Here is a 12696-nt window from a genome sequence, read left to right as displayed (position 1 = left end):
TTTTCAGAACTTGCCTAACAACTGTTCATTGGGTAGTACTTTCTGCTCTCGATGCTAAGTTTGACGTTGATTAGTATATTTCTCACCTGTGCCTCCTAGCGTTTCAGTTCTAACATCAAGAGATGCTTAGTTATGTAAATACTTGTATATTTGCCGACCGGAGTATGTTCTGTTAATGCATTTATTAGTTAGTTGGAAATAACTAAAACCTTGTTTTCTATTTCAGGCTACAGAACACACAGATGTTGTTGAGTTGCAATCGAGGTAAGGCCAGTTGGATATGTCTAAAAGTCAAAATGAAAAAAAAGTGTGGCTATGAACGAAAGGTTTTCGATAATCTGATGCTGCCCATGGGAAACGGCCACTACAACGCGGCCGTTTCCACACAGAACTTAACCACTCATTCATTACAACACATGCGTGGTTACAATGAGCAGCCTTTACCACGCATACCTTTACTACGAAATACGTAGTAAAGGCATGTGTGTTAATGGTTAAAAATAAAAAAGGGGACTTGGGGGTGGTCCCGCCCCCCACCCCCCTCCAAAAAGCTTGAAAAACACAGGGTGCTTGGGGGGGTTCCCCCCCAATAAAAACACAACTGTTGCAGCTTGTATGTGGAGGGAATCGGGAGGCAATCCATGTCGTTAGAGGGAGTGGAAAGACACTTCTGTTTCCTCTTAACGACGTGCGAAGTCAACACGGACGAACATGGAGAAGAGACGATGTGGAGCGGTAAGGGGAATATTAGATTTAAGAAAAAAAAAGGGTCCGATTTAAGGGTTAAGGGCAGCGGAGGGGTACTTGTAAGAAGGGTTTTGGGGTGGGGGAATAACCTTTACCAAGAGTATACCCTTACCATGCATGAATTTACAACGAAAATCGTTGTGAAAGTATGCATGGTAAAGGAATATTCGTGGTAATGGTTATGAATGGGAAAGGCATTCCGTTGTAACGCATGTGTGGAAAACGCATGCGTTACAACGGAATGCGTTGTAACATCATACAACCGCTGCCCATTGGGTGTAACAAGCTGTGAAAATGGCTGCACGTGCCAACTGGATAAGCGGGTAGAAAGATATATGGTACCAGAGGAAGTTCTTCCCATTGCCAATATTACCCATACTCCCATATTTGCAGTGCCCCAAGCTTGTTGGTTTGCTGTGAATGAATTTTGATTATGTTTGCACGATTTTGTTCATCACTATTTTCTACGACTGTCAATTTCATATTTACTTATTCAATTTCCAATGGGCCTCTTGACTGGCATATAACCCTTAGTTACCAGAGTAGGCTTTATCCGCTAGTTCACGATTCGTTTTGTAGTTGCATAGTTATTTTCTACATTTCTCCTGCAACTAAGAGATTTTTTTAAAGTCCTTTTTGCCTGTACAAAGAATGTGAAACCCCGCTGTAATCGAAATCCCACTGGTAACGTGTTGGAAAGAGAATATAATGATAGCACCCCCCCTCTCCACCACTTCTCAACGAATCATTAACTCCCCCCCACTTCCTAGGCACCCCATACTTGGGACCTCTATTCCCTCTCGCAATACCTCCAACAGGCCTAAGCGCACCATCGGGACACATCCCAATCGCTCTTTACATTGGACCTCCATCCCCTCTCGCAATACCGCCAACCGCCCCCAGCGCGCAATCAAGACTCTCTCGGACCGCGACATACACACCCTACTCAGCACATATGCCCCTGCAACCCAAAACAGCTTAGCCACCACTCACATATCCATCCCTACGATTGTCTCCAACCCTATTAGGCACCCCACGCATAGCAACAGAGGCTCTGTCCCCGACAACCTCACTAAAGTCCCTCTCACTATGGCCCCCTCCAACTCCCCTTGCACCCCCAGACTCAAATGCACACTTCTCAACTGTAGATCGGCCCAAAAACACTCGACGGAGGTCGCCGACCTCATCCTGTCTAGGAACCTTGACTTGGCCATACTAACGGAAACATGGTTAACTGAATCCTCCAATCCTATCATGGATATCCTAGTCCCCCCCAACTACTGTATCACTAGACTTGACGGGTCCCACAAGACAGGCGGAGGAATAGCCTGCATTTACAAGAGCAATCTCTCTATTAATAAAGTCACCGCCCCTTCTCTTACCTCCTGTGAATACTTCTGCCTTGATGTCATCAGTGAGAACAAACCTGTATGCTCACTACACATCATGTACCACCCCCCGGGGGACAACCTCCTCTTCTCCCAACAACTCATGGACACAATGTCAATCAACGCAGGACGGCAAAATACACAAATCTACCTTGGTGACTACAATCTCCACTGGAATGATAGCAGTGACGCAGTAGTTAATAGCCTCAAAAACGTCCTTATCACCTCTGACCTCACTCAAATTTGCAACACCCCAACACATGACAAAGGCTCTATCCTCGACCTGGTCATCTCCAAAGAAGGCACCACTCAACTTGACTCAATACAACCCTGTGACTGGTCAGACCACCATATTATCACATTCCTCATCAAGGAAAAAGTAAAACTCATCCCGGTACAATACGCCATGCCCAAAGTTTGGAAAAGAGACATGAGGAAACTCAATCCAATCTCCCTACCCCCTAACAGCTGCAATCTCCTACTCCCCCGACCGACGTCACTGACGTCCAGGACCTAACAGACCACTATCTCAACTCCATGGCCTCAGTAATCAATGAGGCCGCTCCAATGCAACTGAAAAGAGTATCCACTAAGATATCCAACCCCTGGTACAACGGGAGTCTCAATGAAGAGAGACGGGCTATGCGAATGGCAGAGCGCACCTGGAGATCAGTCCCCCTCAGCACTGCATCTTAAAACTCTGAGGAAAAAGAGAAATGCATATTTCAGGAAAATAAAACGATCAAAATCAGAGTTCTCCAGACTCCAGCTAGACCAAGCAAAAAACCGTCCAAGTAAACTGTTCGAGCTAATCCGATTTCAATCTAAGGAGCTACCCCCAGCTGTCAACAGTGTGAACACTACTCCTTCTTGTGAAGATTTCTCAGCTTTCTTTAACAAAAAAACTGACAATGTAAGGAGCGACCTCCTCAATGACGCAATCCTTTACTCAATACCCAACTGCATAACTCCCAATAAACTAAAAAACAATGCGACCTGGTCATACTTTGACACCTACTCTGAAGAAGAAATTGACAGAATACTCAGCACCCTAAAACCATTCAATCACCTCAATGACCCCCTTCCTGCTAACGCCGTAAAAGACTTCATCCCTCTGCTACTCCCACTCTGGACTAAAATTATCAATAGCTCACTACAACAAGGAACCATCCCTGACGCCCTCAAAGTTGGACAAGTTACACCTTTACTAAAGAAACCAACAGCCGACCCCACTGATTTAAACAACTACCGTCCGATTACCAACATTCCCACTCTCGCCAAACTCTAAAATGCGTCCAACTACAATTGACAAAGCACATAGAACAGTTTGATCTCCTCAACCCACACCAATCAGGCTTCCGAGCAGGGCACAGCACTGAAACTGCTATGACTCACATAATTGACGACGCCATCCAAATCTTAGATGAAAATAATACCTGCCTCCTCATCCTTCTTGATCTCTCTTCAGCATTCGACACAGTGAAACATGAGAACTTACTCGATCTCCTAAAGACAAGAATGGGCTTCTCTGGGACTGTGCTTCGCTGGTTCACTTCCTTCCTACACAACAGGTCTCAAAAATTCAAGAGCAAAAACTTGATGTCCTCCCCAGTACCGGTATCTTTAGGTGTCCCTCAAGGATCCTGCCTCTCCCCTACTTTGTTCAACCTAGTGATGGAGCCTCTCACCACCCTGCTACAAGCATCCAATGTACACTTTCACATGTACGCTGATGACACTCAAATATATCTCAAGTTACATTCCCCCAAAGACATCCTGAGTCTGAATTCAACGATCAGAAGTACCCAATCCTGGCTGGCCGATAACCACCTCAAACTCAATGCTATGAAGACTGAGTTCCTCCTAATCTCACCTCCCTCGAAAATATCCTCCGCACAAACATGGCTTAAGCACCTAACAGCACTCAATGTCCAACCGACAATCGTGGACTCAGCAAAATCCTTAGGCATAACACTTGACACCAACCTCAACATGCAGCAGCATATCAGCAAGGCTACTAAGGGGGCGAACTTCCAAATAAATACCTTGAGGAAACTGAAACCCTTCCTTCCAGCAAAAGACTTCCAAACAGCAGTACAAGCTCTAGTCATCCCGCGCATAGACTACGGCAGCGTGGCCCTCTGCGGCCTCCCCCTAACGTCAACTGCACCCCTCAGAGCGTCACTAAATGCGGCAGCGAGACTCATCACTGGATCAAAAAAACATTCGCATATCTCCCCTGACTTCAAATCCTTGAACTGGCTGCCTCTTGAAGCCAGAATACACCTGAAAATTGCCTGCATGACGCACAAGGCTATTCACCTGAAATCACCTAGCTACCTCACTCATAAGTTGACAATTTCAGGAGGGTCCAGAACTACCAGGAGCACAAACAATCTTCTGCTGAAACCGCGAAGATTCCGGAAGGAAAAAACTTACAAACGCTCCTTCTCTGGAATGGCGCCCAGGATCTGGAACGCACTTCCTCCTGAAACTAGGCTCATCTCCTCCTCCCTTCTCTTTAAGAGAGAAGTCAAAAGTATCCTTATGGCTAAATATACTTGAACAATGCGTCTGACCTACACTGCGAACAGTATTCCAGTATTTTATTATGATTTAGCCTATATATTCCCTTGCACATGTGTTGTGACTTATATTAGTCTATATATTTTAGCATATTAGCCTTGATTCCTCATACATGTACTATATATTTTAGTATAATAGCCTGATTCCTCGTACCTGTACTATATTTCTGCTATTTTTGTTATGTACATGAACTTGATGATTTACCTACCTACTATGCCCCGTTTCCCCTACCCTTCCACCAGCCTGTGTAAAGCGCTCTGTTATCTGCAAAGATTTTGTTCGCGCTATATAAAACTTTGAAAATAAATAAATATGTTCTCAGATGCCTTTTTCCAGAATGCATAACGCGCAATAAGGCACCCACAATAAACTGTCCTTGTTCTGTTGCATTTAAGCTGTCATTTCAGTAGCCTTTTTTTATTAAACATGTCTTAATGGAAAAATGTTAAAAAAAATATTTTCAGTCTGTGAATGAGTGAGACGTCATAACCTGAGGTAGTTTCATGTGAAAGGTATTCCAGTCTAAAATACTGACGCTTGTATTGAGTTAGAAGGGATAATCCATGGATAGAAAGACCCTTTTCTTAAAGGAGACCACTATGATTTTACAGCTGGATCTGTAAAACAGCTACCGGACTTTTAAGGCCTGGCAACTGTCTCCAAAACTATCATTTATCACCATGTTGCCAAGGTGTGTCTGTATATTTCATAACCGGACCATTGACCTGTAATTCATAATTAAGAAATGTTAGCAAAGCCAATGGATCTCACTTGCCGATTTTCAGTGAGCTATGCTCAAATTATAGAAACTAAAGAAAACCTTGCTTTTTATACTTTCCATATGGCCGCAATGTTGCTTGACCTAGTGATTTCTTCACCCCATGAGTGAGTGCATTGTGACCACTGAGCATTTATTGCATCACGCAATGTGGCACCCATCTTGAAAGTATAGAAAGCACTGTTACTTGAAGGGCACGAGTCCTAAAAAAAGAAGTGGGGGCGGAACTCTGTCACCGGAAGTGATGTCACGACAGGAAGTGACGTCACGAAAGGTGGCTTGCACCACCGGGCTCATTGCCTTCCCTCGCTCACCCCTTAGATGCGATTGCATCTGAGAAGTCAGCGCGTGAGCAGCGTGCTGTGAGCTCCAATCTCGTCCCAGAGAGGCCAAAGAGTGAATGTGTGGCTCCATTTGCTCCAGTGATCGAGCTCCCGGTAAAATAAGCGGGGGGCGCAGTCCACCCACGTGGTACCCGTAACCCTGGTTACTTGCTTCCTTTATCTTTAGCATAGTTGTTTGCAGAACATCGAAATGGAGGGTGGGAGGAGACTTCCAGGGCATCACGAAGGTGCTGCCATCTCAACCAGCCTGAGATTGGCGGGATGGGGGAGGCATGGTCAGTGTCTTTAAAATAAAGAGCGCTTGTACTGTCTGTCTGAAAATTGACATTCCTACACACGGCGTGCTAAACAAGTAAAAACATGAAGAGTGGAAGGCTAAACCTAGGTTGGACCATGCTGGCCATTTTGTCATGTTTTCAGATTCTGCAAAGGCTACTGAAATAGAACCTATTGGAAAATTACATGTATTCTTTTTTTTTTCTCATGGCTTTTCTGTCTTTGTTTACTATAATTATCAGTCAGAATTAATAAAGGCAGCTTTAGAGCACATTTTAAACAGCTTTCTTCTTATATTTGCTTTTTAAATTACGTACAAACTGACGAGGGGGTAAAAATAGCGGTTTACGTGATTTTCCTAATTTTTGTACCCACCAAGACATTAAAACACGGCTCTCGCTGGTAAAAAAAAAATGGCCAGTTGGCAACCCTAGCTACACCCAGTCACTCAATATCAGGTTAACAGAGCTATCCTTCAGGGTGTGGACAAACACAGAATTGGGGTAAAACCACCAATAAGAAGACCACTTGACAAGAAAGCTATCTAGTCATGAGCAAAGGTTAACTCTGTGGAACATTTTTTTACAGTGCTGTCTCTGACACAGCGGTAGCTATGTGTAGTGGGAATGCAAAATAAATAGTCTCTGTTCTGAAGGAATTTATCTGCAGGGGTGCGTGGAGGTGCTCCAAAATAAATGCAAAAGTCAACTAATTATATATTGGTTACTTTTTTGCCACAGATTATTTCAAAGACTGAAATGTCACCTGAGATGGCATGATATATTTAGTAATGGGATATTTCACTCTTATGATGCACTTTCTTTGAACTAATGGCACAGCTCTTGCTCACTCCACTAGCAGACCAAATGTAATCCCGTCAGGCTCCTCTGCACCTGAAGAAAGAGAAACGTTCAAATGATGTCTATTTAGCTATTTGCTTTTCTGGCCAGATATTCTGGCTTCAATGGTCTCTTATTTCCAAACCTTGCCCAGTTTCCATATTCAAGTGGTCATGCTTTGTTCCTGCATGTCGGGGACGTTCAATTGGTAAAGCTTTTCCCAGACTTCTTTTTTTATGTCTCCAGCGCATGTTTTTGAGCCCCTTTCTGCATTTGTGACTTGTTTTTTCTGCACCAACCAGTAAAATAAACTTCTCTTTCAGTATGCAGCCACTAGTAGGTTGAAAACGCTAACAAATTGTGAGTACTTGTAAATCTACGAAGTGTATAGAAAGGAGAGCACGGCATGTGTTTTTCTTCTGCTTCATCTTTCCAGGTGAGGCAAGTGTACAAGATCACTAAGGCAACTACAGTTAACTTGCTGGAGTGGGGGCTCGCAATTCCACGCTGCTATTGGTCTCACTAGATAAACACGGACAGTGATTCGCTGTCGCTCTACTCTAACTGTGCCTTTAATCTCAGCTACTCCTGCACTGCTAAGAGCTATATTCTGTGCACCCTGAATTCACACTAAACCCCCCAGAATAGGATGGGAAAGCCCAACCCAGTCTCTCATCCTGGTCTCCAGGCCTCTGGATGCAGAAGGGGGTTGGAGAGGCTGTCGCATAAATAACCTTTAGTGGATGAATGGAAGGCTAAATATGGAGCAGATATTAATTCATCTTTTAGGTGGGAGCCCATGTGATGTCTGGACCGAAAGGCCTACAATCTAGACAACTAGAGAAACCAAGACAACTTCAGTTTGTGTTGCCTGAACATTGTGTTAGTAAAGGGTAGGCCTTGAAGAAGGTACTATGTTTAAAGAAAGATGTTTCCAGAAATGTTTGATCAATGGGGTGCACAGAGTGAGGTTTTTTTTTTTGGGAATAGGTTAGCTCATTCACTCTGAAAGGAATTCTCACAATGCAGACCCAAGAAGCCTGTAAAATTGTGTCTGTCTCAAACTGAAACCCAGAGAAATCTTTGGCAGTTAGGTATTACTTCGTTTGTTCCTCAGCTCTGAAACCTTTGCTGTTGTGTCCTGGCTTACTATGTTGTAAGTACACTCGCACCTACATCTGTTCATGCTCAGTTAGCAGTGACCCCATCCTTTAGACATCTGCACTTCGCGAAACTGTGACCTGGTCTTCCAACATCTTTCCTATACATCTTTCGAGACATTATGCATCCCTGAAATGAGACTTAGCCAGCTTATAACATGCAACTTCTTTTTACAGTCCAATAACTGTTGCTTTTATCCAATCAGATCCATTGTGCGCTATTACGCACTGTATTAGTTTTATTGGAGGGTTGAGCGTTGCATGATGTACATATCAGTAACCAGTGACTGCACCTGGTGTTGAGTTTTAGCTATACAAGAAATAATATTCGTGTTAAGTCGGACGGGATATTCGCCGTCATCATGGATGTAGTCGGATCGGCGACCACGAGTTGATATCACGTAGGTTCTTTTCAAATATTTAATGCCATTCAAGCTCCCACCGCTAGATGGCAGGAGAATTCGGTCGCATAAACAGTTAATGCTGCGAGTAGGAATAGAAAGAACTCCTCGTGATGAGTACTTGTGAAACACGTTCTTGAAAGATTACAAGGCACAGTCGCTGTTGAAGGCGATCGGACGGATGTCCGAGTCTGTGGTTATGTATTTTTAAATAGAATCGGCGTAAGTGGATGACCACGGTTTTTCAATTCAGATTATAGGGCTTGGTTTAGATATCGGCGGACGGCTTTCTCCTCAAAATGTTGACGGATATCCCGTCCGCCTGAAATATAAATCCCTTGGGATATAATGGGATTTATATTTTGACGGACGGGATAGCAGTCTTTCTTACACGAGCTGCATAAATATTGCTGTGAGGCTTCAATTTAGGGAACGAAGGCCGCTGTAAAATGTGTTTAAAACAGCGGTTTAGATATTTGTCAAACAACGAGTCATTTGTATAGTACTGCTTAAACCAGAATTTCTGAAAGGTATTAAATAAAAAAACTATTTTCTTTTTAAGGCTTCAACAGAAAGACGACTTGATTTCTTCGCTGGAAAAGGAGGCTGAAAATCTAAAAGAAACTTTGGAACAGCAAAGGTTACACAATAAAGTAAGATGAGCTGTATATTTACTCACAAAAGCGGCTACATATTTACAAAAAGGAAGTTAAAAATAATTTTTACTAATTTTAAATTAACGACCATACATTTTTATTTGTATTTTAGGCAGCAGAAGAGGCAGAGATTCAGCTGCAAACGAGGTACAGGTCAATTGATGTATTGCCATAATGTCATGTTCGTGTATCGCATCAATAACGTCAAGATAAAAGGCTAGCGTTTTCATATTACTATTGCTAGCACAGATGGTCATGAAACCCCGAGCATGTTTAGGTTGTGCAGGTTGGAGGACATGATGGAACAGGTGCCGAGACAATCCTCAACACTCTCCTCTTCATGCCTAGCTTGCCCTTTCTCTCACTCTGTTCCTGAAAGAACTTAAGACAGTTTGTTGTAATTCTGCACAGTTGCGCAAGGAGCAAAGCTTTCAGCCCAGCTGCAAAAACACTTGGTTTGCCAAGCTGCCTGAGTGAGGGCAACACAAAATGGCGACGGAATACAAAATGGAGTCGAAACTGAATTACCTCACAGCAAAGGACTATTAATATTATTTGATGATGCTTTTCAACGCCATCTTGCCTGTATTTTAGCTGGCCTCTGCTCTCAGTATCCCATCAACGTGAACTGTCTGTGTGCCACCTTTGTCTAGTCTCCATCAGCCATTGACCAACCTCTTTCTGGTGGCTTTGCCTACATGGGATAACTCCAATACTGGTCCACAACTGTGTACACCCCTAAAAGGAGTCTCGTTGCTCAAACAGTTTCCTGGGAGATTTCACCCTAGGTAGCATATTAAATTACATTACCTTTCATCTCCGATTACATTACCTTTCATCTCCAAGACCCTTCTTCAGAACGTATTCCCCCTGTGCGGTGCTGCTGCCTGTGGATCAACCAAGACCCTAAAAGATCTTTGGCGTTTGTTCAAAAGGTTTTGTTTCACAACCGTGTAGCATGTTGGAGGCCAAGATATAGCCATAGTGTCCATAGCAGTTCTCATTCTATTTTCTTAACACAAGGCAACCTTTTGCTTGGCAACGTACAGATTTCTTGTTTCCCCTGTTCTTGCTAAGCTTGACTTGAGAGGCAGCGTGCTCTGATGGGCTCTTGCTCTGGAATTTGTCCCTCATTGCAAACTAATGGTCATAGAGCCCTTGTAAATAAAATACAACACACTGACACTGAAAGCATATCTTAGTCTGCCCGAATTATGCTGTCACCTACTGAGGATTGCTCCACCCTCTTGCTTTAAAAAATCATTATCTCCCGCCCGTGATACAGACAGCATGGTCCACCCGAGTGCACACAGACAGCCCATGAAAGCCTCAGAGATGAATGGGCAAGAAGGTGGGGTCGTTCACACATCATGCCAAATTGTATGGCGGACACAAAGTATTCTCTCTGCATTGAATACCCCTTCTTCCTTTGATAATCTGGCGCAGAGGCTGGTTATTACAGAGCCATACCCTTAAGCCAATTGGATGCTATCTCCTGTCTAGAAATGTACTTGGCAATGAATTTATGTTGGGTGGGTCTGAACCATAGTTTACTATTTCATAGCCCACAAGGACAACAGATAAGGACATTTTCTCAGAACCTGCCCCTTTGCGACCGGTATTTTTGCATTTGGGATGCATCATCCCAAATGCAAAAATCGCTAATAGAGAATTCGCTAAATTGCGATTGTTTGCATTTAAGGAATCTCAAATTGAGATTCATTAAATGCAATGCATGAAAGTTTCAAAAATAGCGAATTCGCTAATAGGACACGCAAATTACCACGAAATACAACTTCGTGGTAATTTGCAAAAACTTAGAAAAATGCACTTTTGTGCATATTTTAAAGTTTCATGTTGCGCTCACACATGCCCTAAGGGCATGTGTGTGCGCAACATATGTGCACAGATCAAAATCAGGGGTGCAACAGGGTGTCCTTTGGACACCCCTGCACCCTTGAACTCGCAATCTCAATTTGTGAATCGCTAATTGCGATTCGCAAATTGAGATTGTCTTCCCATTCATTCCTATGGGCCTCTAGGCCCATAGGAATGAATGGGGAAGTATTCATTAATTGCGACTCGCAATTTGCGAGTCGCAATTAAGGAATTCTAAGGAATCGCTATTTATGTAGTTATTGCTTGATGCATTCGATTTTGCTATTCCTTATTAGCGATTCCTTATTTTTCGCTAATAAGGAATGGCAAAATGGATGCTTGATGCATCTCGCCCAATGTTTCCTGGTTTTTTTGTTCCCTGAACTGCATCCAACTTCAGATTATCATTCTAATTTCTGGCACCGGTCTTCCATTATAACCTTAAAATATATATGAGGAGAGATGTGACTGCAGGCATGTTTTTTCGGCTATCAACATGGCTCTCAAAGGTAGACTTGAAACCTTTATTTGTTGTTGTCTTCAAAGGCAATTCCATACTAAAGACAAATTATCTAGTGCATGTGGCTAGATCGAGTAGATCATGCTTTCTCCCTCGGTTAGCTCACTTATAGTTGTTAGTATCTGTCTTCTCCCATTTTCATTCCATAGGTTTGGTTCAGTCCCATTGTAAACGTTTATCAGGTGTAGTTTGCACCATAACATCTACTCACAATGCAATATGGTACATGCAGCTTAATTCCCTCATACCAGAGTCAGTTTCCAGTTCAGTTTATTCACACATCTTGTTATTTTATGAGTCAGTACTGCAGATCTCCTAACTCATGTAGTATGTTTTTTGTTTACCATTCATGAAAAAGCATTCTGTTCTCACCATTTTACTATTCATCACTGAAGAGCGTTCTTTCCATTTGATTGTGCTTGCATGCCGCTTTGACATAACTTTGATGAAATACCGAACAAGCCTTGCCTAGTTAACCGGCTACAGAAGGATGGGAGGATAATTATGAGGCTAAGACGTAGTCAGCAGGCGCCGCACTTAAGCAGATGTAAAACATCTAGGTGTCCAGTATACTGTGGGCATCACCATGCATAGATGGAATTTAGCACCCAAATGCAATACAATGTCTTCCAAATATTAAGTGTTTTTTTGGTTAATAAAGACGTAAATAGTAGAAAAGTGATGTTATGTGTTATAAAACCAAAGTATCTTATTTTCGTCTAACTAAGCTTGCACAATTGTTAATCTCCAGTTGTGATTTCTGTTGGACCGTATGGCTTTGATTCAAATGTAAATGTAAATGTGTTTGTATTTATATAGCGTACTTCTACCCAGAGGTCTCGTAGCGCTGTATACATACCGCTATGAAACCCATCCTGGCTTTCCTGTGAAATGTCCACTCCTGGGCACCCCCAAGGTGAAGCCAGGCATCCAAGCGCTGCTGGGGCTGTTGTGGAGATTAAGCAAGCTATAGCCCAGACTCACAGAGTGGGACCCATGATTAGACTAGGCACCGAGGCGAGAATTATCAGGTCTGGAGAAATTGAGTCCAAGAGCCGTCGAGGCGGGAATTGAACCCTGGTCCCGGGCCAGACCTCTGCATCAGGGTCTGCCACTCTAACCA

General features: G+C 43.2%; 1 protein-coding gene across 6 annotated transcripts in view; it reads left to right on the top strand.

The window, feature by feature from the left end:
• RRBP1 (ribosome binding protein 1) overlaps window positions 1-12696 on the top strand; it is a 292620-nt gene that overhangs the window by 158216 nt on the left and 121708 nt on the right. For all 6 annotated transcript variants that reach the window (XM_078648944.1, XM_078648942.1, XM_078648940.1 and 3 more), the window contains exons 14-16: window positions 227-264; window positions 9082-9172; window positions 9288-9322. In XM_078648944.1, the coding sequence (XP_078505070.1) occupies window positions 227-264; window positions 9082-9172; window positions 9288-9322 (164 nt within the window). The remainder of the gene's footprint in view (window positions 1-226; window positions 265-9081; window positions 9173-9287; window positions 9323-12696) is intronic.

The sequence above is a fragment of the Lissotriton helveticus genome, chromosome 6 (genome assembly GCF_964261635.1).
Source record: "Lissotriton helveticus chromosome 6, aLisHel1.1, whole genome shotgun sequence".
NCBI lineage: Eukaryota > Metazoa > Chordata > Amphibia > Caudata > Salamandridae > Lissotriton > Lissotriton helveticus.
This window is presented reverse-complemented; position numbering and strand designations above follow the sequence as displayed.